Source organism: Trichoplusia ni, chromosome 8 (genome assembly GCF_003590095.1).
Source record: "Trichoplusia ni isolate ovarian cell line Hi5 chromosome 8, tn1, whole genome shotgun sequence".
NCBI lineage: Eukaryota > Metazoa > Arthropoda > Insecta > Lepidoptera > Noctuidae > Trichoplusia > Trichoplusia ni.
Genome location: NC_039485.1, coordinates 9385755 through 9412806, shown reverse-complemented (window position 1 = coordinate 9412806; position 27052 = coordinate 9385755). Strand labels below are relative to the sequence as shown.

Sequence of the window (27052 nt, the reverse complement as noted above, 5' to 3'; positions counted from 1 at the left end):
TCGGACTTAACTAGTTTTTATCATTATTGCTTTTCGTTTTATTGATTTAAAACGATATTTTTTATTGGTAATACTTTAACAGCGCATGTTGATTATATTTTATTTTATGTTGAGACTCGCATTGGAACTCTCCCTAGTGGAAACTGTTTTTATTGATTTCATTTTAAATTTCCCATCACTGTTTACTATGTCGCTGTATCTGACGAAGTTATCAAATACCTACTAGGCCATTTAGCTAAATGACATGCCTTTTTGGCCACGGCCCAAATTCTGCTATTTACAATGGCCGATGATTGAATGCACTATTAAAAAAAAAAACAAATTATTCAAAAGTTGGTATAATAGGAATGTTATAAATTTAATCTAATTGCCATTCAGAATCGGGGCCCTGGCCTTTTCTCATGGACTTTCACCACCTATTTTTGAAAAAAAGATCAAGCAATGCATGCATGCATACTTCTCTTGTACACCGAACCACAGGAATATGCGACGGAAACTATTGCGATGTAAAACTGGTATTACCTCTTTATAATAACAAAATATACATATCTTTCTTTTTTATACATACTAAGATAGATAGATATGAGCTACCTTTTAAAAGTAGAATGTAAGGATTCAAGTATTATATGTACATGTAATACACTAGTACAGAGATTATTAAAACCAGAGGGAAAACACGATTATTTAATTAAAATAAAACGAGGAAAGTAAATTGCAATTTGCTCCACATCCTTTATAATTAATAAATTAAAAACTTAAAGATAAATAAAGTAATTGACATGGCTTAGTTTTACAATAAAATAACAATGGACATTCCGAAAATATGAACTTTGGTTTTTAGATTTATATGAAAAACTTTGAAATTCAAATACAAATGCATATCTGACCTTTGACTGTCCGAAACGCTATATCTTATCCATTTTATGGCTCCTTTCTTAACCAGTTGTTAAATATTTATTTTTAGTTGCAACTTCATATAAATACTTTATTGATAAGGCAACAGTCAAAGTCAAACGTTTTATAGTATTTTGCAATGTACCTATTCATGAAATATAATGCATTGATATTTTCCTGTTAGTCAATAGAGAAATTTTGTTTATCTATTGGGTAAATACGTAACTTCTTAGGTTTTGTCATTAAAGGCAATGATGGACCGGAATTGAAAGCAAATCGAGAAGTAAAAAGAGTTAGTAAAATGACAATTGGGGTATACAGACATAAGAACAAAAAAAGGTATTGGAAGGGTACGAAATATGCTGAGTTACTCGTAGTCGGGATGAATAACAGAAGATACAAAACTTGAATCAATTACGTACAGAGAAACACAATGGCACCTAAAACCTCCTTGTTCCTTTTCTCAGCAAACCAATTCATGTTATTAACAAAAAAGTGTACACATTGCTCCATTATCTACATTTACCTAATAACTTACTCCACCTTTATATTCTTAATAACTTTATTTTGCTTTGCAGTCCAGTTCAACAATATATGGCTTATTTATAATAGGTAAACTCCCAAGCTCTCACAATATTTTGAATTTTTATACATTAATGAACTTGGCTATACATTACAGCTATTGTTAATATTATCACAGTTTCCCCTTCATCATTGGTTTCAAGTACGTGTTGAAGGTCTGATTGACTGGTTCAGCGTTCAGAGGACTCTTCAGCGCTTCAGCCATCAGCCGCTCGTATACATTGCCGTCATATGACCCTAGTGCTGAATGCAGCAACTGGAAAGTAACATCAATGGTAAAGCATGCCATTGTAGAGGCTATTGACGTCAGTACAACAATAGACAACTCGAAAAAACAGTGAGTAATTTATTTCAGGCAAGAATTAGTTACGGTCTCATACGATACCATGAAGTTAACTTATTCCTTTTCAAACTATTTAACAAATACGATTTGTGGTAATTGGTATGGTACTTTTAGTGGCTTACCAAATGTAAGCCACTAAAAGTTCAAGCTCTTCATTTACTAGCTTTTTCATTTTGAACATCCCCTAACAACCTATTCCCATCTTTCGCATTATAATATCTGTAAAATCTGTAAAAGCATACATAACGTCCAACAATATACTCACTTCATCACGTAGATCAAACGCATCAACAAGACCAACAGCGTTCGGTCTTATCTCCTTCAACAGCTCCTCATATCTCAGCCGTAACACCACGATATCGTCCTCTGATATCGACGTAAACTGTAACGTAATTAACACGATAATTGTTGTAATAAATATATAAATACCTACGTAATTAAAAGTATCTTTATCTAAGGTCCATAGATATGGTAGAACGCCATCTGTTGGCGATCATTATTACTAAAACAGAATATTAGGTTCGGTGCGGTTTTCTCTTTACTTTACCATCGATGGTAAATAAAGTCTTAACTAGCACTGTATACAGGAATATATAGGTCAAAAGATGCAATACATATTCTAGAGATTATTACGTGCAAATAACAATTCCAGTTTGATGGCATCCACGTCAATTATTTCAGTAAATTACACTTAGCCCAGTAATTCAGTGAATAAAGATCTCCTTACCAGAAGAAGGTCACCAATTCTCTCCAAGGCCCAGTAATACAGGTAGAGCGTGGACAGCTGTTGCATAACTTTTTTGACGTTTGGACTAGAATTTTCCGTCAGTCTCACGATCTCATTCTTATACGTTTGTGACATCACAGCGCGACAATGGGCCTGAAAAAAACAAGCAAGAAAAATAATAATTATAAAGCAACATTATCTAGAAAAAGTGACTATTCCATTACATATCTTGGATCGCTATCATCATTTAGACTACCCACAATTTATTTTATGTACCAAGAAACAATGCATTTAAGTTCTAGGCTTCTACACAACATTTACTTTAATTTTGCTTCAAGGTTTACAAAGCTTAAATAAGAAAATCACACCTCAGCAGCACTAATCAGCTGAATTGTAGACAACTCCCAAGCTTGCTCATGCGATAAACCACTTTCTAAACGTCTCCTTAAACTTTTAACTGCTGACGACAACTTGCTGAAACAAATAACAGCCATGAGTACTCAATACTATATAAGGTAAATATGCAAAATGATCATCTAAAAATGTGAAGAAGCTATCTCAGTGATAAGTTTATTCATTACAAATCTTTTAAAGTGTAGCCATTTTCTGACAAAAGAGAGTAATATAATAAAAAACCACCTTACCCTGCAGCCAATGCTTGGAAGGATCTAATGATGCCATCAGGAGAACTGTCCCAAGGTAATTTCTTGCCAGTGAAGGCGTGAGACAGATAAGAAACTGTCGGCGTCAGAGGCTTGCCAGCTTCCACTTGCTCGTACGCTTTTACCAAAAACCTGAAATATTGAGAAGTTAACTTTATAGTCCAAAACATATGCGATTAAAAGCTATTTTTAAATAAAATATTATAAGTGTCAAAGGGTCTCCCCTGAAGACTCCCAAGTATTTATGTACAGCCATTTCCTGACTTCGTTGATTTTTCTTTTTTTTTATCAGATTTCTGCAATTTTGCTGTTAGATGGATTTGATGACCTCTCTTTCCTAATCCTCGTTAATCTCCGATGGCTCTTTAACCTAGATTGTTTTATTTCACCTTGTTCACTAATTTCCTCTGTTAGGTACCTTGCAGTCTGCAGCAACAGCACAGTGTAATCTCCTTCGTAGGTCCTGGTGGCCGTCACGAAGGCATACAGGTAGGGCAGGCCGGAGGACATCATGTAGCCGTGCCCGCCGCACGCGTGCCGACACTGCTCTATGAGACTTGCGGCGTCTGCTGTGCTCAGCGCTTTGAGGCAGCTTGATAGAGCGTGGAGCTGGAAAATACAGAATAAAGATGTTAGAATATACAGTTTCCAAGATTGAAGAGATCTAGGATTTCCCACATTCTACGGAGAAATTAGAAACTCCGGGGTCTACCTGAATATCCAAGTTTGATCTTTAAGTACGGTTGTAGATATGTCACTTGGCTATAGGGGTGGGTCTATTCAGTAGCATAGTGGGTTAGGTACGGAACACAACTCTGGTCGAGTCAAGCAGTCATGATTTTATTTTATCTAACCCGTTTGATTCCGGAGGATTGTTATCTTTGCGAAAAGTTCTAATTAGAGCTTTTGGATCCTCACCTCAGGTAAAGTATCGACGTTGCCTTCCTTGATGGCAGCCAACGTGTCGCTGAAAGTCTTCCATAGCCAGATGCTGTTCAGTTGCAGCGCATGCGCCGTCGCGATGCAGATGAACAGCTTGTGCTGTTGAGTTGTGTAGTCCAAAACCTGGAGTTCACTACCCCTGGAAAGACAATAAAAATGTTTTTTGAAGGGTTATTTAAAATCATTTCCGTATTCAAAACATAAATCGACATTTTGTTACATAATTATGGACAGATTATAATCATTTTACAATTCCATGACAGTTTTTAATGAAACCACTGAACTGTGACTGTTTGGAGGTCAGGAATTTCTGCAAATATTTTCACGTGTAGACCATTTGCTTGGGATTGAACTGCTCGCTTATACAGCTATCATTATTTATGTACATAATTATTGACATGTTTTGTGCTTTTGCATATAATCTTATACATATATGAAATTTTTTGTGCTTTTGCATGAATTTATTTTTGTTAATATTAATTATTATCTGATTTAATAACATGCAACTCATTTGGGTTATTCTTTTTTTTAATCTTTTTTTATATTTTTTTTTTGTAAGTATAAACCTTATGCAGGTATATTATCAATTTATTGAAATACTCTGCATTAGTTTATACACTCGAATTTGAAAATTGTCTGGACTTTAAAAGAGACTGCGACCCCTGAGTTTGTTTAGACATTTCTTCTTAGGGTAGTCAGCTAGGAAATGTCGGCTCCATCGTTCTCAAAAAAGACATGTAAAAGTGATAAAATATCCTATTTGCAGAATAAATAATTTCATTTCATTTCATTTTGCAGTTCAAAATAGCCTCAGGTTAAGTCTCGAAAAAAAATAATCTTACTCAGGATTGGGAGAACATTGTCTCCGAATAGCAGAATACCGCACCGCGATAGTGCAAGCCTTGGCTAGATTGAAAGCGGCTTCATTCACCAAGATAACTCGGACGAACACCATGGTACCATATGTCGCCTTCCCATGCCTCGCCACTTTCACGTAAGTGCCGTCCTGGAAACAGAACATGATAAACAATTAGGGAGGAACAAAGCAAAAGATGACAAGAAACGACTTGATTATTTTATTTCCTCCTACATTTTAACTTTTAAGTTGTTACTAACCTATGAGTTGTTTTCTTCAAGATAGTACATTTTTGATATTGATTACTCAATACTCAATAAGAATTACCTTTAAGACTTGCGCATTCTTCATCATCATATTTTCTCTGGGTATCCGATAGTTTTCAAAGCCAAGGAATCCGTTATCGGCAGTATTGAATCCAAGCTTGGGTCCAATGTCTCCGACCTTGATGCCAGGGAGAGGCATGTGTGTCTCCTCATCACGGATCTGGACTATGAAGGGATGGGTGCCGTGGCAAACACCCTTCGTGTACAGCTGAGCTACCACGATGCAGTAGTTCACTGTTTTAGCGACTGGAAATACATAAGAGTTGCGTTATTCTTTGATGATGATATCTTAAAGTTGAGAAGCAACAACAAAAACGGAGAATAAATAAAATAAGGCGTTTAAAATAATCATCGGCATCACAGCCGGCTGGGTGCACTAAATGCTGGCGGTTGTCATCATAAAAAAATGTAACAGATATACTTACGGCCACCAGCCCACCATTTGTATGAAGTCAAAGTGGGGCTGTTCATTACAAACTGCTCAGTCTCCGGATCATACGTGGCGGTGGTCTCCAAGCCTCTGATAAACGTGCCGTGACCGAGCTCCGTCTGAAAAATAAAGTATTATCCTTACTATTTATAATATTATAAATGCGAAAGTAACTCTGTCTGTCTGTCTGTCGGTCGGTCTGTCTGTTACGCTCTCACGTCTAAACCACTCAACTGGTTTTAATGAAATTTGGTACAGAGATAGAGTTGACCTTGAGAAAGAACATAGGATAGTTTTTATCCCGGACTTTTGAAGAGTACTCTTGGAAACGCGATATAACCGACCTCGACGCGGGCAAAGCCGCGGGCGGAAAGCTATTACTTTAATAATTAATAATCTTATTTCATGTTAGTTATCTCCTAATCCTCTTATCCTTTCAATATAACGGCAAACACGCAAGCCCAAAATATCCATCGTTTTTTTGCCCGTCATCTACGTTTATTGTATGCTTATAAATAATTCAAATACGTCTGCATGATATTTTTGCATGATTCAATATTCCACGACTTTCGTTGTCCCTAACCAACTTTTCTGATAGAATTATTGTCGTTGTAGATGCGAGATGTAACTACGCACAGTGCCCGTCTTGCTTCTACCACGGTAACACTCCTACTTTTCTCTAAATACTTTGACAAGGAGGCCTATTACTAACCTTGAAAAAATACACCTGAACTAGTGAAAGAGTGACTCAGTACAGCGCGTAGAGCGGGTAAAAAAGGACTTGTAATTGTGAAAAAGAGTTCTCTTGGCTTCGGTCCTCACCTGAGCATAAGTCCCAATGATCTGCATGTCCAAAGCCCTCGGCAGCCAGTACGCCTGCTGCTCTTGAGTACACTGTCCCATCAGAGTGGGCACGAACATGCCCAAGTGCAGCAAGAACGGAGACACTTCCTTGAAGAAAGCATCGGCTGTGCGGCGGAGGATCGGCGAGTTGAGACTGGAAAAATGGTTAACATTTACAAATACATATGTACTACGTATGCTCGCAAAATACTGATTTTATTTTCGCTACATTTTAATTGAAAAATGCATTAGGTAACAAGTAACATACTTTCCGCATAGATAGTTATATTTGCCAAGGTAGACCACCGGCTTTAAAGGACGGAATTAATTAGTGTTCTCATTGTACTCCAATTATATTTATTAAATTAACCCTCTTTTCGAGCGCCTATTTATCGGGATAGCCCGACTAGTGTTGGACCTAACCGGAGTCATTAGATCGCGTAAGCTTACGATTTAGAACTCCGAAATTAGTCGGGCTAAGTGAAAACGCGTAAGTAAAACGTATTTAACAAATAACTCGTAAATATCATATTTTTCATCTCGTATTACCAGAATGTAAAAAACTTCAAGTATTTACAACGATAGGACACGTATCTAATTATTTCCAATAGACTTTGAACACAGTATGAGCACCTGTTCAACGGTTATTAATCTCGGTATTACGTTATAAACTACTTGCCTCTACTTTATCAATTGTATCCTTCATTCAACGAACTGTTGTCATTTTAGCTCTACGACCCCATTCTCTACAGCAGACAATGTCTTACAATTTCAACACTATGAATTTATTACAATACTATAAATAACTAAAGACGTTAAACGCAAAACGGTCACTTGACGATGTTCAACAATAGGCAAGAATTTTGACCGAAAACGCTGAATTAACATGAACTTATATCTATTTTGGACTGTTATGCGTATGGATATAATTCATTATAGCATGAGGCTATTGCTCTGCAAGCCTTTTTAGCCAAACAGCACATACAGTACACAGTTGCTAGCATTTATGGAAATGACATTAAGTTAATCACGTGGCCTGTCACTATCGTACATTTGCGAGCGATTTCTATCAACTGTAACGATTTTCAAAATGAAACTTGGCTAAGGGAGCAATCAATCTACATATTTACCCAAAAGATTCCAGAGCAGTCATATTAGCGAGATCATTCTTCACGATGTTGGCGTAGATACAGGATTTCCGTATCGCATTCTCATATTTCTCCTTAGGACTCATGTGTTCTTCTCCAATCCTGTCCTTCGATGCTCCATCGTTCAAAGCTGCATCCTCTAAAATTAAATCACCAAAATGTTATACAATAACTTGAGCCTATGCATCGCCCTTTAGATGTCAGTTCCCTTCTTGAAACAAAGCTATCACGACACAACATTTCACGAAAATCGGTTGAGTGGTTTAGTTATGACAGTGTAAGAGATATCCCAAAAGATTTCGTTTCATAGTAGTATGTAGGTACGATTTGGTACGTGTGTACTCGTACACAACGATTTGGATTATCATTCAACGGTCAAATGATAATTGAGTATTTATGAAAGGTCAAGGAGGACAATTTGTGTTGTTCAAGAATGCAGTCATTGCAAAAGTCTTTAATACAATTGGAACAACTTCTTTCTTGAAATTCCGTCATATTTCCCGAGATTTAAAGAGTCTTACCGAAGAAGAATCCGAAGAGCAAATCCAGTAAGTTTGATTTAAATTAGTTGGAATTTACGAAATATGTAGTAATTTCGTTTTTATATGTCTTTGTTTTAATTTAATTTTTTGTAGGTCAACAGATTACTGTCATATTATTTTTATCATGCGCTAACAATTGAAGTAGCGATTCTGAATTGCCTCAAAATGCAAATTAAAGACGAGTGACTCTATATTACGAATACTAATATTTAAAGTGAAAAAAAAAAATCTTTGCACTTGCTTACCAAACTTTTTCCTCTGCAGAGTAACATTTTCGCCACCATCAATAATATGCGTTACCTCCGTTATATTAAAGTTGCATTTCGCCCGCTCCATCGCCAGATCAGGGTTAACCTTACTCTGATTTTCACTCATTTTGCAGGAAACAAACAAAGCGTAATTTTAGTTCCGAAGCACACGTACACGTTAATTCGGCAACAAATGTATGCGCAAATGAAAAACGTACGCGGCTTTCGAATTCATTGGCATTACATTAACCTTACATGCATATAAAGTATATCTTTTACATTTAATTCCTGTCGTCAACTACTTTTAATCTTTTGAGATTAATTTTGAGATTTTATCGATGGATGCATTACACACACCCGGATACTCCGCATAATATATGGCATAATTACATTGATAAGAAAGTGCATTTATTTTGTATACAGATACAATTTTAGCCGCCGAATCTTATCGGACTAGCGTTGCATATGCAATTATTATTCACAGTCATACCCGGTACAATAACAAACAAACAGAAGAACACATTATTTTATATCGTAACACTGTTTAACACAAAACTGAATAATTAAGAATAAAACAATGTATTTGAAGGCAAGTCCCTACAACAGCTGTGCGTAAAGCGATCGCTCGAATATAATCAACGGTGCACTGACAATGGACGCTTAATACAAGACTCCTACAGTATGCAGTACGTGACAGATCAGATGCGAATGACCTTCTGCGGTACTGTGAACCTGTTGCGAAATGCCAGCTCCATCTCATTTGTTTATTTATGTTGCTTTTGATAAAATTAACAGTACAAAAATTCGTTTCGTTTAAAAATAAAATAACGAAATTATATTTTCATCGCCAGCGTAACATTTGAATTGTTAATGAGCTTATTAAATGCCCACTATATTATATGCCTTAAATATGTGCATTTAATTTGCTTTCATTTATTACGTTTGAACTGCCATCAACCTTGTCCTTGTTCCAGAAATATTGAGTTTACAAGTCCGCCGGTGTCTGAAATGTGAAATTTAATAGTGTTTCTATTCAATCATTGGCAATTACGAATAGAAGAATCGGGACTAAGTGTCACTTTTCTACAACTGGAACTACTTAGGGTTTAGTAAAATAAAAGACTACTTAAAAATAGCTACTTCAAGTCCGATTAAGTACTAACAGTTAAGTTGCCAGCCTGTCTTGACATGTGGCCTTTTATTTTCTATTATCCCAATTATTATTGTGTTGTCCTTGAAGAGGATAGACGCCGCTACGAGATTTGTAGTGCTGTCTCGCTTCCACGATGGCGATAGTTTAGAACTCATGGCGCATATGTACTTACTGTACTGAACTATTTTACCGGTCGCGCTGGAGAACAAATGGAGAGGCCAATATCCAGCAGTGGACTGCTATAGGCTGAGATGAGATGAGATGAGAGAACTATTTTAAAACAAGATTTTTGAGGCATCATTATATTAATGTCTATAAATAACGTAAAAACGCAGGAATGTAGTAAAATTAATACCGAGTATTTTTGTTAATCTGAATCTGTTTGTCAAGCTTTTCTGGCTAATATTTGTTATGGGTATAGATTCCACAGCACAAAAGAATACAGGTTTGAACAAACGGGCAAGCTGAAAACTGAAATTATTACATACTAGCTGTTACCCGCGACTTCGTCCGCGTGGTTAGAAGATATAAGTTATAATTTATACCTGCCTTCTATCTATCTATCTGCCTTCTATCTATCTTGTAGGATTCAGTCAGCGTTTGCAATATAAGCGCAAAAAATGTGTATTTTACGACCTCACATTATAAACCTCAAAAATTGTAGCCTATGTGTTATTCTGATGTATAAGCTATATTGTGGTAAAGTTTCATTCAAATCCATTCAGTAGTTTTTACGTGAAAGAGTAACAAACATCCATACATCCATACTTACAAACTTTCGCCTTTATAATAGTAGTAGGACTATAGTTAGTAACTGTAATAATTAAAGACAATTAATTAATCATTAGACCTAGCAATGTTTCGTTTATGTAAATGAAATGTAAATATTAGCAATTAACTTCGTTCCTATATAAATTCTTGGTTGTTTACGTCTCTGCTACATCGATAAACAGGGCCCTGATTTTGCTATTTACAAGGAATGAATGGCAGTTGGATTAAATTTGAATTATTCTTATTCTCCTAAGCGTTTTGCCAGGACCATAATTGGGAATTCATTCTGATTGTTACGGCCATACTGTAATTCCAATTATTGTATTGGAAGAATGTTTAGAATAATACGAGTATGTAGTACAAATTTCCATTCATTCATCAGCCACTGTAAATAGCGGGACCTGGTATGAGGCTACTGCAATAATATAAAAACAAAACAAATCTGCTTGCCCTCCACCATACATTAAAATAAGCATGTGGAGAAAAAGACGCGCCGCTCCACGCCATCATCATTTTACAACTGAAATTACTATTGGTCGGCCTCCTGATTGTCATTTGGAACAAAATATACAAGGAAACATGAAGATATAAACCAATAAAGGTAAAAAAGAAAAACTCAATAAAGGTAAAAAAAGTTTATTAAAAAAAACAATTGTATATAAAATTCCTTTTACAGTACCAATCAACGTCTTTATTGAATACAATTATTTACACATTTTGTTCGAAGTCCGTAACCAATTAAATTATTGTACTTTATTATTACGTATCATAACAACATTTTAGAAACTAAATGTATGTACCCAGTTTTTAACACAGGTCATCAACCCTGTAGGCGAAGTCAATATTAAATCACATTGAAACAGAAAATTGTATTTGTGTATGACATTCCTTTACGACAAATGACGTGACTTTGACTTGTCAGTTCAATACATTAGAGCGATTCAGACAACATTAGCGCTCGGAAAGATGTAACTTATTTATAGCCCTCTATCCAAGAGGTGGGAGAAATGATTTATCGATACAACTTGTAATCTCCGCTCAATTGTAGAGTTATATAAGATAAAAATAATTTAACGCTTCTTGTACTTATTATTTTCTCTTTTTGAATATCTTGCTTTTTTATTATACCTACAACAGACGAACTATATCCGCATTATGCAAGAGCATCATTCGTCGAAGTGTCGTTCTAAAATGCTTGTCTATATGATCCAGTTGAAAAAAGCAGATACATATTATACAGAGTTACGTCATTTTTGCATATGTTGAATGACTAATATGATATCACAGTTTGGCTTTCAACATCAACGGCTTGAGATACTTGTGGAAGCTCTGGTTGACGGGCTCGGCGTTGAGCGGACTCTTGAGGGCCTCCTCCATCAGCCGCTCATACACGCGGCCGTCGTATGCGCCTAGGGTCGAGTTCAAAATCTGACAAAAAAAAACATTTTTTAGAACATCTTAGCATTAACATACAAATATCAACACAAATATTCAATGAGAAACTTCTTGCCTCAGACAGGACTCGGCTATAAGCGTCAGTCGCTTTAATTTGAGTCTCAGAGGTTTGAATTTGTCCTTGTATTATTTAATTCCAAGTATTATCCACTTCGCAACGGTACGTTCACGTTTAAATGAAAACCTTATTCAGTAAATATGGAAATTGGAATAATATTTACCTCATCCCTAACATCGAAGGCGTCGACTAGACCAATGGCGTTGGGTCGGATCAGCGCCAACAACTCCTCATACCTGGTCTGCAGCTTCTGAATATCATCCCTGGTAATTGTTGAATACTGGAAGAAAAAATACAATTTAACTGTTGGATTCCTGGTCTATAAAACTCTTACTTGTTCATTCGACCTAACGAGAATCGACTTCAGATCATCATCATATCTACATAGACTGAGAACAACCTTTCGAAGACCACACACATATTTGTAACACTTAGCTATTTGTGCTGCCAAATTACAGCCAGTTCAGCTTAAGAACTTGCAAATGGACTGATAATTTTTTAAGAGCAGGACATTGTGCGTGGATATTTTCCACCAATCTCTCTAAAAAAGACTACACAACAATAGGACATTTAAGACTCGAATTAATAACAGTTATATTACGTCACTCACCATCAAATGATCACCTCGCTTTTCCAAAGTCCAGTAAATGAGGTAGAGCTCAGCTAACTGCAGTAATACCTGGGCTAAGCTTGGAGATACAGTCGTCGAGAGGCGGACCATCTCCTTCCAAGATATCTCAGTCAGGATAGCTCGGCAGTGGGCCTAGTGATGAGAACAATAACGTACATGAATAATACTGCTAATTATTTAAAGTGGTGTTGGGAAAATACAACTTTTGCAGATATTAAAGAATCTACACGATTGGATACCCACCTCACTAGCATTCACGAGCTGAACTGATGCACTGTTCCACGCGTCTTCGTAATCCATGCCACTCTTCACATGCTTCTCAAGAGTTTCGTAGGCTGTCCTTATTTTTCTGTAATATTTACGTGTAATTTATATTCAAAAAACTTCTAACTACTTGACTCAGGTTTCAAAAAGACTAAACAACACTAAAATTTTCGTAAATCACCCGTTCAATCATAAGCTTTGATCGCATCGTATCAAGCGTGATTAGCTCTGGTTCTATGTCGACCAACCCCATAGTTTTGCTACTTGCATTTAGCCTTCCATACCTGATTACCTATTCACAAAATGGAGGAAGAGTAGCTGAACTCTAGATTACCATCAAGAGTCTGGCTTTTGTACGGCTTTGTTTGGTTAGACTTCCAATAAGACCACTGATAATGTTGTTGTGGTGACTTACCCGGCAGCTATAGCTTGGAATCCTTTGATCATAGTTGAGGGTGTGTTCTCCCAGATCACGCGGTCGTTCTTGAAGAACTCCACCAAATATGACACCGTAGGCGTCTTCACTTTCCCAGTAGTTGCTTCTTTCCAGGCCTTTACTAAGAATCTGGAAATATAAGAATAGCCTATTAGAATTTATTCGATTTGCTTTTTCCTTCTTTGAATTTAAAAATAATTTCGCCTGCTTTAAGAATTTATTAATTAATTTTAAACTTTCTTCCCTTTCTACTGAAGATCAATTTTTTTTTCGCATTTATTCTAAAAACTGATTGAACATTTATAAAGTACGTACCTAGCAGTCTGCAACATGAGCACGGTGAACTCTCCCTCGTAGGTGATGGTGGCCGTCACAATGCCGTTGATGATGGGCAGGTTGGAGGAGGCCATGTACCCGTGTCCGCCGCACGCGAGGCGGAACTCCTCCACGCGCGCCGCCGCGTCGCGGCTGCACACCGCCTTCAGGCAGCACGCCAGCGCGTGCAGCTGCGGACATGCGCCAGGGTCAGCAGAGGGGGCTGTACTGGGAGCTTGTTGTTGCGATAACGAGATGACGGTGGCTCTGTTCTCGATACCGGAATAAAACCTCTAGTAAAAGTCCTGCTTTGCGGAAGCTGAATAGAAATCAAGTTCGAAGTCTCATTGGTGGCGTACTTGGTGTGCAATAGAATACTCGTATTTCTCGTAACTTAACCGCATTCCTGAGCACCATCACTACCAAAATCGTTCAGAATCCAATCTTAGTTTCTAAATAAGTGATATGTTATTGTGACAAAGAGAAAGATGGAAAAGCAGTACAATAACCATTGCAATGAGGGAAAAAAGGAAAATAACGAACCTCAGGCAGCTGATCCATATTGCCCTTGCTAACATCCTTGATAACCTTCGAGTAGGAGTTCCAGAGCCAGTTGCCGGTGACGCGGAAGGCGTGGCTAGTAGCCACACCGATGAACAACTTGTGCTGCTGGGTCACGTAGTCCAAGATCTGGGGTTCAGGCTCACTAAGGGTGAATAATTATTAGCCAAATAATCTTTATTAGGCTTTTCATGAAGCTAAATCGGATCCTGGTCATGTTTTAAATACAGTTCTATCCATGGACCTAAATAATTTAGTGAAGTCCAGTGAATTCTTAAAAAAAAGATATCCTCTCTTACAAAAATATAAGGAATATAAGGACAATAATATTGAGGAACATTTTCTTCCGAATATATTATTGCTTCCATGAATATAGTTCTTTGTTTCAAAATATAATATGGCCAGGGACTGATTTTATACCCATAAAAAACTCTGGGAAATGTAGCTTTAACCAGCCACTTCGGAATTGCAGAATTAAATTTATTTACTGGAGTATTATATATATAAAAGATATTCCTACTTAGGTTTAGGTTGTGACTGATGCCTGACAGCGGAGTACCGCACGGCGATGGTGCCCGCTCTCGACAGCTCGTACGCAAGGTCAGTGACGATCAGAACTCTAACGAACACCATGGTACCGTATGTCAGCTTGTCGTTCTTTGACTTGATGTAGGTGCCGTCCTGAGAAGGGATGTTAATGTAGAGTATGAATGAGGTTCAAAGTTTAGATGTAGAAATGGCTGAAAATAAACAATATAGAATCTGTTTTCTCGTCGCTATAAATCATTATGTAAACTTTCCTCTTTTTAAACCCCTACTGCGTTTATCTTTTTGTAAGAGTGGTAAGCATTTACCAGTTTTTAAGCATTAAGATAGTATTCTTAGGCAGATGAACACTCATTTCGACAATTGGATGCATGTGTTTGTTATCTATTTTACTAATAAGCAAACAATGAAAATTTAATGTAGCTAATTAGAGCAGCAATCTTTAATTACCTTGAGCACTTGAGCGTTCTTCATCAACATACTTCTCCTGGGGATCCTATAATGGTTGAATCCTAAGAATCCATTGTTCGCCGTCTGGAACCCTAGCTTGGGCCCGATCTCTCCGACCTTGATGCCTTCAAGAGGCATGTGGGTCTCCAAGTCTCTGATCTGGACAAGGAAGGGGTGGACTCCGTGGCAGACCCCCTTCGTGTACAGCTGAGCTACGACTACGCAGTGATTGGCTGTGTGGGCCACTAGAAAAAAAGAGAGATTGCTTGAAGATTTTTATTTTCCATTTTCTGAGTACTTCAAAATTGCCATTAAACTGATTGTGATCGGGAAATATTTAAATTAGAACAAGCTATTTTCAGAGTTAGCAATGAATCTACTAACTATACACACCTGCTCGGTTAACAAAACTGTATAATAGTCCTTAATATTGGGGAGGCAATCATACCGTTACCCCATTCACCCTTTGTAACGTAGCTAACAAACACGCAACAAGTGACCTTACCAGTATGACGCAAGTTTTTAAATCACTGCTACAGAAAAATTGTCCAAATAAAATTAACAGAAGTATATAAATGTTGCTTACATCCACCAGGCCACCATTTGTATGAAGTGAGGGTCGGACTGTTGAGCACAAACTCCTCTGTACTAGGATCGTAAGTAGCTGTCGTTTCTAAGCCTCTTAGGAAAGTTCCATGCCCGAGTTCCGTCTGAAAAAAAAAAACAACATTGTATCCTAGATTCGAACTGAAAATTTAATTTGAACTCTATTACTGCTGGTAAATGGTATAATTACAAATGGACGAAAGACTGGATCGATCGAGCTCCCTTATTGGTGAGCTTGAATAGTTTCCATGCTATGCAATTTTAATTTCTACTCTACTGATTTTAAGGTTGGTAAACTATTGAATATTCTATTAGGTAAGCAGGGAAATCCCAGGAGAGCTTAACATAATTTCAATGAACTGGGCAAACATTTTTCTCTCGACGGAATTTTATATAAAATGGAAGAACATTTTTCTGTTTTGTTTTCAACATCCCTCAGCTGAAATTTGGATCAATAAACTCTGAGAGACTGGGCTACTTAAATAGTCGTAGTAAATGTACGTAATTGTGCGGAAAATAACTATCACTAATAGAATGTGTGCCGAGTGATAAGAATAGGAGCGACGTTTAATGATTTAACTAAATCTATTAGATATTGCGATACTTCTTACATGTATAAATGAGCACAAAATGTAGTAAATTAGATTGCAAACCTGGAAATTCAATCATAACTAGTACTCGCATAAACTGGTCGAAATATAAATCAGTAATACGACTTCCGACTGTTATGATTTAGGCAAGCACGGCGATTGCCCTACTACAGGGCTCATAATCTCATAATCAAGCCTTATAATAATCAGATCATTTCATACACCATATTCAACAAACTCCTGAAAATATGTTTTCCAGCTTTTACCTGCGCATAAGTCCCGATGTATTGCATGGAGAGGGCCTTGGGAAGCCACTCAGCGACCTGGTCGGGGTCCGACTGGTTCATCAGAGTGGGGACAAACATCCCCATGTGCAACATGAACGGGGAAATGTCCTTCACTACGCCGAAGGAAACTCGGTACTTGTTGGTTGGCCTGCGAGAATAGAGCGTTTTTTTTTAATTTGTTCAAAGTGATAAATCTAATGTTTTTCCAGTATACATAATATAAAAGTTTCATATATGACCTGTAACTGTTCTTTACAGTTTGAAGAGCTAGCATTCAATATGTAAAACAATGCGAAACGCGGTACGTCATCAAACTCTTGATCGTAACTAAAACATAAGACTATTGACATCTATGCCATTTCATTATCGGTGATGAAGTCTAACACAGCGTCAGCTTGAATATAGCGATCATAGAAATATAAGTACATATAGCTATCTAATTTCCGTGTTACTTACGAGAATGCGTCTGTAGTGTCGTGAGTCTTGGCATACTCTCTGAACACCTCGAACAATCTGGACGCCTTCCTAATAGCGTTCTCGTATCTCTCTTTATGACTCAAGTATTCTTCGGGGACCTCATCTTTTGTACTCAATCCACCGGCATTTATCACCATGTCCTCTAAAAATAAAATATATTTAATTAGTACTGCCGCTCTAAAGAATTGAATCCTTTTGTCTTGGGGGTTGCTCAAGCATTCGTGGATTACACAAGTATTTATGACACGTGTTGCCAAGTTTGTTTTAGCGAGGTGATCTTTTCGCTACCGCAACCCTACTGAACGAAAAGGTGTCGAATATAGAGAAATAACATTAAACTTGAAATAGAACGAAACGTGTAAGTTCAAGCAAAGATTATTATTATTATGCCGCTTCACAAGTCCCACCACAACTCGTCACCTCTACTCAATGACATATGGTAACTCTGGCCATTTGGTCTGGTATTCACAAATAGTTTTGGTATAGAATGAACCCATCTTGTGTGCAAAAGACCTACATCCGTGAATCGTAGAACCAAGCAAAGTCCAAATAGATATAAGTAATGTAAGTATACCTATATTTTTATCTTGGATTATTTATTTATAACATCCAACTTATTTAATGAACTTGACATTAAACCGATACAATATGGCTTGATTGCATAGATAGCAGAAGTAAATTTAGGGAATACCACTTATGGTGATCGTTACGTATTAATGCAATTAAAGCTCTCTACACGACTGCACTAGGTTCATATTTACGTATTCCAAAAAAAATATAAGCTGCTTACGTTTCGCTATCTCCAAAACTTATTGGGCTATAAATTTATATCGGCCAAAAACTATTAGTGTTAAAAGATCACGACGTTATCAGACCAATTCGTCGGGTCGTAAATAGTTTACTTTTAATCTTATTAAGATATGTTACATGCGTAGTGTTATAAAATATCGAACCGATTAGTATTAGGTACATCTATGATCTTTAGAACAAGGGGCAATGGTGGGTTTAGGACCTAATAGAATCGCAGAGCATGCGCAAGTGATCCCGTGATACCGGTTAAGGCGGTAGAAGGAGACAGTCAGTTGCTATTTGGTGGTACTCCAGTAGACCCTCACGCTGAGACCTCGCCAAGATTTGAAGACTCGATCGTGATTCCATAATGTTCATAAATCTATTACATGATTTTCCAAATAGAGAATTTTTAAATAGGTTGTCAATAGACAAAGTTATAAGTTTCAGCCTGCATTTGTTACTGGTAAGCGGTATGCATACAAAATGCTCGAAAAAGGTCAATACAAATCCCTAAAACGAGAAATTGTACTGAGAAACTTTCGAAGGCAACATTTTAATTACCTAGATACGTAATTGAAGAAGAAATTACGATACCATATTTTGAGCAATACAAACATTATGCATTTTTTGTTACTAATTGAAACATCCTCGTCACTTTATTTATTTTTGGGTAAATATATTTCCAGGAAATTATGGATTAATAATTTTATTTTGTAAAAATTTTAGACATTTGCCTTCAGCCTTTTTTAAGCATTTTCATAGGTTGTCAATAGACAAAGTTATAAGTTTCAGCCTGCATTTGTTACTGGTAAGCGGTATGCATACAAAATGCTCGAAAAAGGTCAATAGAATTGTCACTAGGTAATTAAAATGTATTTTATTTCAAGGACTACTACAACTTTATTTGAAACTCAATTGTTCTTATTTTATAGAAGAAATATCCATGTTTGTAATTAGACCTTAATTGTAGATAGTAAAACAAAATGCGAGTACACGTACGTTGGTACGAAATATTATCTAGTAAGCGAGTGCATTGTGATAAGATGCACTAAGTATGTATTATAATTTGTGATTGTCCTACTGAAGGGTAAATTGTTATTGTTCCATTAGACAATAGTTTAAATAAGCATATTAATGAATTACTGAAAAAATAAGTTTAAAACGTAAGTAGAAAAATGTATCCACCATAGAATACCACCATTATTCACACAAGAATCAACGTCTAGAAATTAATTAATTGACTTGCGACCCCGCCGTATCAGCTCGTGGTTGGGTCCGTAACAACACGGGCAATACCGATAGATACACGTAAGTAAAACGTTGCATCATTGAATAATGAATCATTCTCACGATAGTTACCTACTATAAGAAATGTCTTCAAATACAAAATAGTAATAAATACTTTTTTATTAGCACACACACGTACTCATCAGCTCTTCTACCTTTTGAAGAAAAAAGCAGGACCTGGCTTCAAAATAAAAACAACAGACGATCTCCACTTACCGACTTCCCTCCTCTCCATAGTCTTGTCCTCCCCTCCATCAATAAGCCGTGTCAGCTCCTCAACATTAAAAGTGCATTTCTTCCTCTCCTTCACCAGATCCTCACAAACTTTCTTTTCGGCCATTCTGACGACTGTCCTCACGCCAATCTCCTACAACACTGAGGACATAATATTTGAGTACTACTGATTAGATTAACACAATAATAAAGATAGGATTGGAGATAGGCAAGACGCTGGGGATCGTAAAATATAAGGAAAGATATCGATGGATATAGATTGTATTGTTTCTACAATGAAACTGTAGTTCTTAATGAATTAATTTTATAAGAGACTTATACGCAAATGTATTCCAATAAATTTTATATAATTGAATTGCTAAACAAAGTTACGAGTCTCTACATACCGGTAATTTTTGAATTTTAACAGTATACACGTGTTCCCAAGTATTGTGCAATATTAATAGTTTTCGTACATAAATTGTTAAATAAACAAGATTTGCTCTCAATAAGCTTACGCCAAAGAAGATAATATAAAAATTATTATTATAGCTATGCCACTGAATATAGAATAGTAGTACGGGTACACAAACAAACTAGGTAATAAATAAATCAGTTCGAGTGCCTTATGTAGAGAATGTGTATGTTATAAGGGACTTACTAACTAACAGCAGAAAAATCTTTGTACAAATCCCTAAAACGAGAAATTGTACTGAGAAACTTTCGAAGGCAACATTTTAATTACCTAGATACGTAATTGAAGAAGAAATTACGATACCATATTTTGAGCAATACAAACATTATGCATTTTTTGTTACTAATTGAAACATCCTCGTCACTTTATTTATTTTTGGGTAAATATATTTCCAGGAAATTATGGATTAATAATTTTATTTTGTAAAAATTTTAGACATTTGCCTTCAGCCTTTTTTAAGCATTTTCATCGAAAAACTCAACATCGGAAAATTTTACTGCAACAGAATATTTATCATTCATTCGATTGCAATTCAGAACAGAGTTTTGTTTTCCTTCTAAATCATTTTGATTTCAAGCCTAAACTAAGAATACAGTATCCCTAATTAATTTAATTAATTAAGGTTACAATCATGTTCCTGCAGGTACATGCATCGAGATAGAAACAGACAGAGCTATCTGCGCTCTTGCGTGATGGATGCTAATATCGATCCAGTCTGCCGCGAGCACGCGAGCACGGCCGTCGTGCCGCGCGCCCCTCGCCTAAATAATGCCGTCTTGTGTTATTTCATGGTGTAAAAACCGCTCCGATGTCAACATGGCAGCCGGAGGGGTTACATATCACAAGTAAATATTCAATTATTCATTATTCTTTACGAAATAACCAAAATGTCAAGCTTTCAGTGTTGCAAGTCAAAGCTTTCGTTTTACCCCGGAAAATGGGTAGTTTTGTAGCGGTGTGGAAAACGGGTGTCAAGCGAGAGTGTTCTTTATTTTCGACTCTCTTTATGTACTTTATATAATTGTATCATATTGTAAAATTGTGTAAAAATTAAAACAATATTTTGTATTGTCATTAAAATATTCCAATATTTATTTTAGGTTCCCATTTCATCCAGAATGGAAACGAAAATGGGTTGAAGCCGTACGGGAAAGTAGGCGGCAGGATGACTGGAGGCCTTCGAAGCACAGTGTAGTCTGTTCTTTACATTTTGATGAGAACGACATATATGCGACCAAGACTGGACGAAAGCGGGTCAAAACTAACGCAGCTCCAACAAAGGTTGGTAGATTTGAAGACTTACTGAATTCTTAGTTTTCTTATAGACAATATTTCATTAATATTTGTTTTTTTGCAGTTACGGTACGTGCCGCCTGCACCTCAAGATTATGATTCCGACCTGTCCTCGTCTGATGATGAGGTAGGCACAGTAGCGAATTGGAAAGTCATTTGTTTCATCTTGAACTATGAATAAATATTGTTGTCATTCACAGGTTCTCATTCAACCACAACAACTACCACGTGCGGATATTAACTCGTCGCCGGAGCCGCAACGTGAACAGGCACCAGAACCAGAACCAAGCCCAGCAGCGGCATTACAACCAGCCCCGCCAACAAATTCTTCTGGTAATCCAAATAAGCCGCAGAAATCTGTGCAAGTCCAACACTTAGATTCCACACAAGATCTGACAGGTGACATAGAACAGGACTCATCACAAGACCGACATTCAGGTCCTACACAGGATCCGCAACTACACACCACGACCACCGATGGAGAAATCATCCCAGTCTTGGAAGTTGAAGATGAAACACAAGATGTAGACGGAGAGCCGACACAAGGTTTAGAACTGGATTCGACAGTAGATCTGACTCAGGGAGCGGAACAAGAAGTGTATGAACGTCAAGAACAAGAAGTGGAAGAACAAGAAGTTAGACCTAAGTCATCATCGTCATCATCGTCATCTTCCTCGTCATCATCATCTTCTTCATCGTCCTCATCATCATCATCGTCGTCATCATCGTCATCATCAGACTCAGATTCTGATTCCGATACTGAGAGTAGTAAGAAAAAACCTCTCGTTTTAAATTACCTGCAAGTCATGAAACCGGAAGAAAAGCCATCAAAACCACGCATAGCAGAATTGGATGCGATATTTGATCCCTATAAGAATAATAAGAGCTTGATGCACGCTAGACGATATCAGAAAGCTCCTAAAGTTCTGAAAAAGCCTAAAGGCGACCCGAAAATAAAAGCTATGTTAAAACGTTTAAGGAAAACGTAAATGTTTACTTCGAATTTATAAAGATTGTGAAAGCATCGAGCTTTAAAATATTAAGAAAGAAATTATGCTCAAATGGTTTTGAAAACGTCGGCTTAAAAAGGGTAATGTTCTATTTGGGAAGCAAAAGGGATCTTACATTTTATAATGAGCACAACGATCCAAAGGGTCGCATTTAATGGAAAATTAGCAGACTAACTACCTAGGCAATAAGAATTTAATCCAAAGACCAGAAGTTTAAAAAGTTCTTTTTTTAACTGAATACCGAACAGAGAACTTAAAAACTTGTCATAATTTACTCTATTGAGTGACTGAAACTGTATATTGAATTGAAGTTAGCTTATTGATGATGAAATGAAAGAACGAGTCGATAATTTTGGGAAAACAAGCACCCATAGAAGTGTCATTGCCACAAGCGTGGACGATGACAAAATGACCCAAAACAATCTTTTAAATACATGATATTCTCTCTAATTGTCTCTTTCATAAAGAAATTATAATACGATTGTAGAAGTGCCACTTGTTGATAAATGAAGTAACTTCATTTAATGTGGGTGAAGTATGAACAGTGATCTCTCTTTTATACTTTTTATATTAACCTATGCTATACCTACCTATATTGTGTGTTGTGAATTCGTGTATGTAGATAAACAGAAGACTTAATACATGTGCAGTGCATATAGGGCATTTTAGGATAACATTTTATCGTAGTTATATTATTAATCTGCGATTTTTTTGCGAGAGTTTTTTTAAGCCTTTGAGCAAATAATGATTATTATAAAAACCAACATGCTACGTCACAAAAAAGGCCTAAGCTTGAATTTATACTAATCCCGTGATTAGAAATCCGAAAAATATCTTGAACACAACTGGGTGAGTTATTCCTATACTATTACTATTTTTACTTGCTGTTCCTATTACGTATACATATTTTTAGTACTCGTATATAAATGTGAGTATTTGTACTGTTATTTGTAAATTAGGTAGGAAACATATTACTTAGGAGACTGACTTCTAGCATTCATTAAAATTCATTTGTTTCACTTCCAATGCCGCGTAATTTTAGCGCCAAATAATTTCCAAAATTGGAATATAATATTTAGATTTAAAATTTGCACCTGCGAATGATAATTCCATATTTTTTTGTTATAATCCTAAAAATATTTATATTTTTTTGTATGCGGCTGGCTTTATAAACGTCTTTTACTTTATTAAGTAGGTTCGTAGTTTTTTAACAGACTTCCAACGGTAGAACAATTCCTGGCAATCACTTTAATCTGAATAATTTCGAAATGTCATAAAGTAGTGATATCAAAAAACAAAGTAGCGATGTAATTGGATCTGTCTTCCGTTAGGTAAAGTCAGAAAAAATATTACACATTAATTAAGACCTACTGGCACTATAGTCGAGAATAGAAGAGCTTTTTAAAAGAACAATCTACAGAATAACGAATCTAACTTTTAAAGAATGGAATTGTACCTATTCCTGCTATAATTACAATCCCTTTAAATAAAAAAGTGTAAATAGATAAACAAAATACATAAATGCGAATATCAATTTGCGAAACTGATAATGTCTTGTCACCAAAGTGAAATAAATCACCATGGATTTACATAGCATTAGATAACCGTGTGGTAAAGATAACAATACATGATTATAACTTTTATAAAACCGTATATGACGCCCTATGTTTCTTTATTAGGTTTAGGTACCAACGACATTATCAAAGTTGGTATTTTTTTGTTTAATGCTTGGGTATTGTTGTTTCGTGACAAGAATGTTTTATGATATATATTTTCTGGTAGTAAATTTTAATGCAACCTTTATGCTGTTAAATGCGAATAGTGCATTAGATATGAATACCATGTAATAAACAAATGTGAATGTATTTGAAATTGCCGCCATATTGGTGTACGCTCAAACCAGAGTGACAGGTTCGCCACTGAAAACAGCGGCATCTATCGGCAAGATTAAGAACTTTTGAAACTTCAACATCTGACAGGTAAACAAACATATCTCTCGACCTTTCATCTCTTTAAAAACATGAAATAACTTACCTTTGTATGTTAATAACACTTAATTAAGCACCAATACACTTAAATATTCCTATAAATATAGTTGTAACTTCGTTGGCGCGGTATTTCTTAGTTCCTATTGTTCCTAACTTTTTACGTCCTGTCATCACCAGTGACGTTTGTAAACTACTTCGTTGGAGGGAGTTGTGAATAGAGAGCGCTATAGGTTATAGCAATTACGACTTCATATTTATACGTACGAATGTCTACTGTAGCGCTAACAGCGAAAATCAACTTTACTGCTTTGTTATAAACACTATAATTTGTGAGTTTTTCGGTTTGTGTAATTCATTGTACATTATGATGTTTTTATCACAACACTCGTTAGATCTGTGTAATATTTGCATTGTATAAATACAGGGTGATTATTTTTTTGCAACATTGTTACGTCATTTTAGGTTTAGCTTTAAATGTGATTCTTTGTAATGAATGTTTTTTTTGTTATATTTGCATTTATTGTTATTTTATTTTTATTTTTATAAACTTGAGTAGGTAGGAATATTATTTTGTACCTCAATGTTCTAGTCAGGGTGTTAGTCATATTAACGTCTAACTTAGGTAGAAGTTGTAATTTAGGATAGGATTTTTATAATAAAAATACTTAAATGTTGTTTTGCTAATTTTATATTTGCAAATTAATTTGCACAAATTTGTTTAATTTTAAACCGGATTACCTATTTATATCTGATTATTGTAAATATGTTATTCTTATTGTGAATCTTTAACGTCAGTGTATTGGATAATGGAAATGTATACTCATTCGAAATGGTTAGTGTTAAATGTGAACTACTTAACTACCTACCTTATGATAATAAAATTTACACTTCTTTTTAGTGTCTTTTACTTGAACTCTATTTTATACTTCAATGAAAATTTGCACTAAAGAATAAAACTGAGACAGACTAAAGACACAAGATATTATTGTAACAAATAAATTATTTATTTTAAATTTAATTTAAATTCATATTTGTTTTCTACATTGAAGAAACCGATATTTTTTTTTTTTTAATGCAGTGCGTGAACGACCGATTTAAGACAAATTATATTTTTTTATAAATTTTACTTGTTAAACTTGCCTCACCAATAATACTGCTGTGCTACAATATCCTGTGGTGGACGTCTCCTTCAGATAAGAAACAGTAGGATTCAGGTGAACTATATCAATATGTATACACTAGTCAGGTTATAACTCTTGCACTAGTTGATGCTTTAATCTTATGATGAGAAAGACAGACAGAGAAACACGGGCACTCCGCACGGCTTACAACTACTTATATCAAAAAGTGTCGTTAAACCTTTTCGAAACGTAATGAGGAACTTCGTTCCAAAACCAGGAAAATACAATCATGGAACGCTTTTAAATGTACGTAGCCACTGCTCACAATTTTTAAAGATTGTATAATATGTTACATCTGGTAAGGAAAGAAGATCAGTCAAAGAAAGAGAAATCACAAAATTATTAGGGAATTGTTTGTATGCCAATTTATAAACTCTATCTTATCGCGAATCCCGTTTGAACCATGTCAAAAATCTAATTAGGTTACTTCACTGCAGTCTTCAACGTTTTTTTTGGGCTTGAATCTTTAAGTGTTTACCCATAATTAACTTTAAAATAATATAAATTTAAAAACCCCCGACCCAACTCAGGACGGTAAAGTTTACGTACAGGAGTCCTTAGAACCTCAGACATTTCCTCCCCTCTTCTAGTCGTTCCAGATTGCCTTTATGTAGTTGCTCATCAATAATGTAGAAGGTCTCCCACAGTCTCCGCGCGTTCATCATCATGGCAAGGCAGACAGCCATAGCGGAGAACGCCTTGTCTTGTTGTGTCACGAAATCTATGATTTGTAACTCAGGCTCCCTGGAATAAAGAAAAATATGTCTATACATACAATTCGTTTGTTTATAAAACAGTTTTGAACTCTGTATTTAGGTCATAAGTTTAAACTAGTTCGATGAACTTTCAATTTCGATTTCGATGAAATTTCAATGTGATTCGTGGGCTCTAGGAGTAATGAATTTGGTCCAAACATACGTTTAAATATAATTAATTTGTAACTTAAATAATGCGATTTTGTGTTTGTGGTAATATACTAAAGAAAAGAGATAATGAATGATAATTTGTCAATTAAAGCTGTAGAAAATTGAGAAATCTAAACCAATCTCATTTCAATTTAACATTTATACGCCATCGTCACGATCACACAAATTAAAACTAAGGCTTCTATACACATATATCCTACCATACACATTTGCCGGTATAAAAGGGCTGGACGACACGGAACGATCACACTTCACAATTCCACTTGTCAAGCACCAGAACTGCCTAACTCCAAGATGTACAAGATCCTCTGCCTGATCGTCCTCGTGGCCGCTCTCTGCGTGATCACTGAAGCTCAGCTGACCTTCACGTCCAGTTGGGGAGGCAAGCGAGCCGGCGGCACCATGTCGTGCAAGAACGAAGAAGCCGTAGCCAACATCTTCAAGCTCATTCAAAATGAGGCCGAAAGATTCATCATCTGTCAGAAAGCGTAATGTCTAGACTTGAAGCATTTTTGAAGATATCACCGCACTGTTAATGGACTTCTTGTTGCAATATATTAATTTTACTTGATTGAATTTGTTTTATTTACTTACTCGCATGTACCTATTATTGTAAAAGTCTATCCTAAAGCTACAAGCCAAAACTTTGAAGTCCTCGACAACCTCTGCCACATAAACCCACAGAGGTTCGTGACTTCGTACACAGGCAGGTGTCATATCGCACTCTAAAGTCGTTGGGAATTG

The 27052-nt window shown here is 36.1% G+C and overlaps 3 protein-coding genes across 3 annotated transcripts; 1 reads left to right on the top strand and 2 right to left on the bottom strand.

The window, feature by feature from the left end:
* Positions 1 to 707: 707 nt before the first annotated feature.
* LOC113496635 (probable peroxisomal acyl-coenzyme A oxidase 1) lies at positions 708 to 8891 on the bottom strand. Its single transcript, XM_026875913.1, has 13 exons — positions 8541 to 8891; positions 7736 to 7892; positions 6585 to 6759; positions 5758 to 5881; positions 5334 to 5578; positions 4993 to 5156; positions 4127 to 4289; positions 3627 to 3817; positions 3191 to 3340; positions 2915 to 3020; positions 2547 to 2699; positions 2085 to 2201; positions 708 to 1732 (listed from the first exon to the last, which is right to left on the bottom strand). Exons 1-13 carry the CDS (start codon positions 8668 to 8670, stop codon positions 1589 to 1591), a joined length of 2019 nt encoding a protein of 672 aa, XP_026731714.1. The 5' UTR covers positions 8671 to 8891; the 3' UTR covers positions 708 to 1588.
* LOC113496637 (suppressor protein SRP40-like) lies at positions 7899 to 23313 on the top strand. Its single transcript, XM_026875915.1, has 5 exons — positions 7899 to 8301; positions 20554 to 20755; positions 21011 to 21191; positions 21268 to 21330; positions 21404 to 23313. Exons 2-5 carry the CDS (start codon positions 20679 to 20681, stop codon positions 22190 to 22192), a joined length of 1110 nt encoding a protein of 369 aa, XP_026731716.1. The 5' UTR covers positions 7899 to 8301; positions 20554 to 20678; the 3' UTR covers positions 22193 to 23313.
* Positions 11136 to 24378, bottom strand: LOC113496636 (probable peroxisomal acyl-coenzyme A oxidase 1). Its single transcript, XM_026875914.1, has 14 exons — positions 24248 to 24378; positions 19439 to 19597; positions 17123 to 17285; positions 16646 to 16814; positions 15770 to 15893; positions 15184 to 15428; positions 14708 to 14868; positions 14170 to 14332; positions 13627 to 13817; positions 13291 to 13440; positions 12855 to 12960; positions 12591 to 12743; positions 12144 to 12260; positions 11136 to 11895 (listed from the first exon to the last, which is right to left on the bottom strand). The coding sequence occupies exons 2-14, from the start codon at positions 19560 to 19562 to the stop codon at positions 11749 to 11751; spliced, it is 2013 nt and encodes a 670-aa protein (XP_026731715.1). The 5' UTR covers positions 19563 to 19597; positions 24248 to 24378; the 3' UTR covers positions 11136 to 11748.
* Positions 24379 to 27052: the final 2674 nt, after the last annotated feature.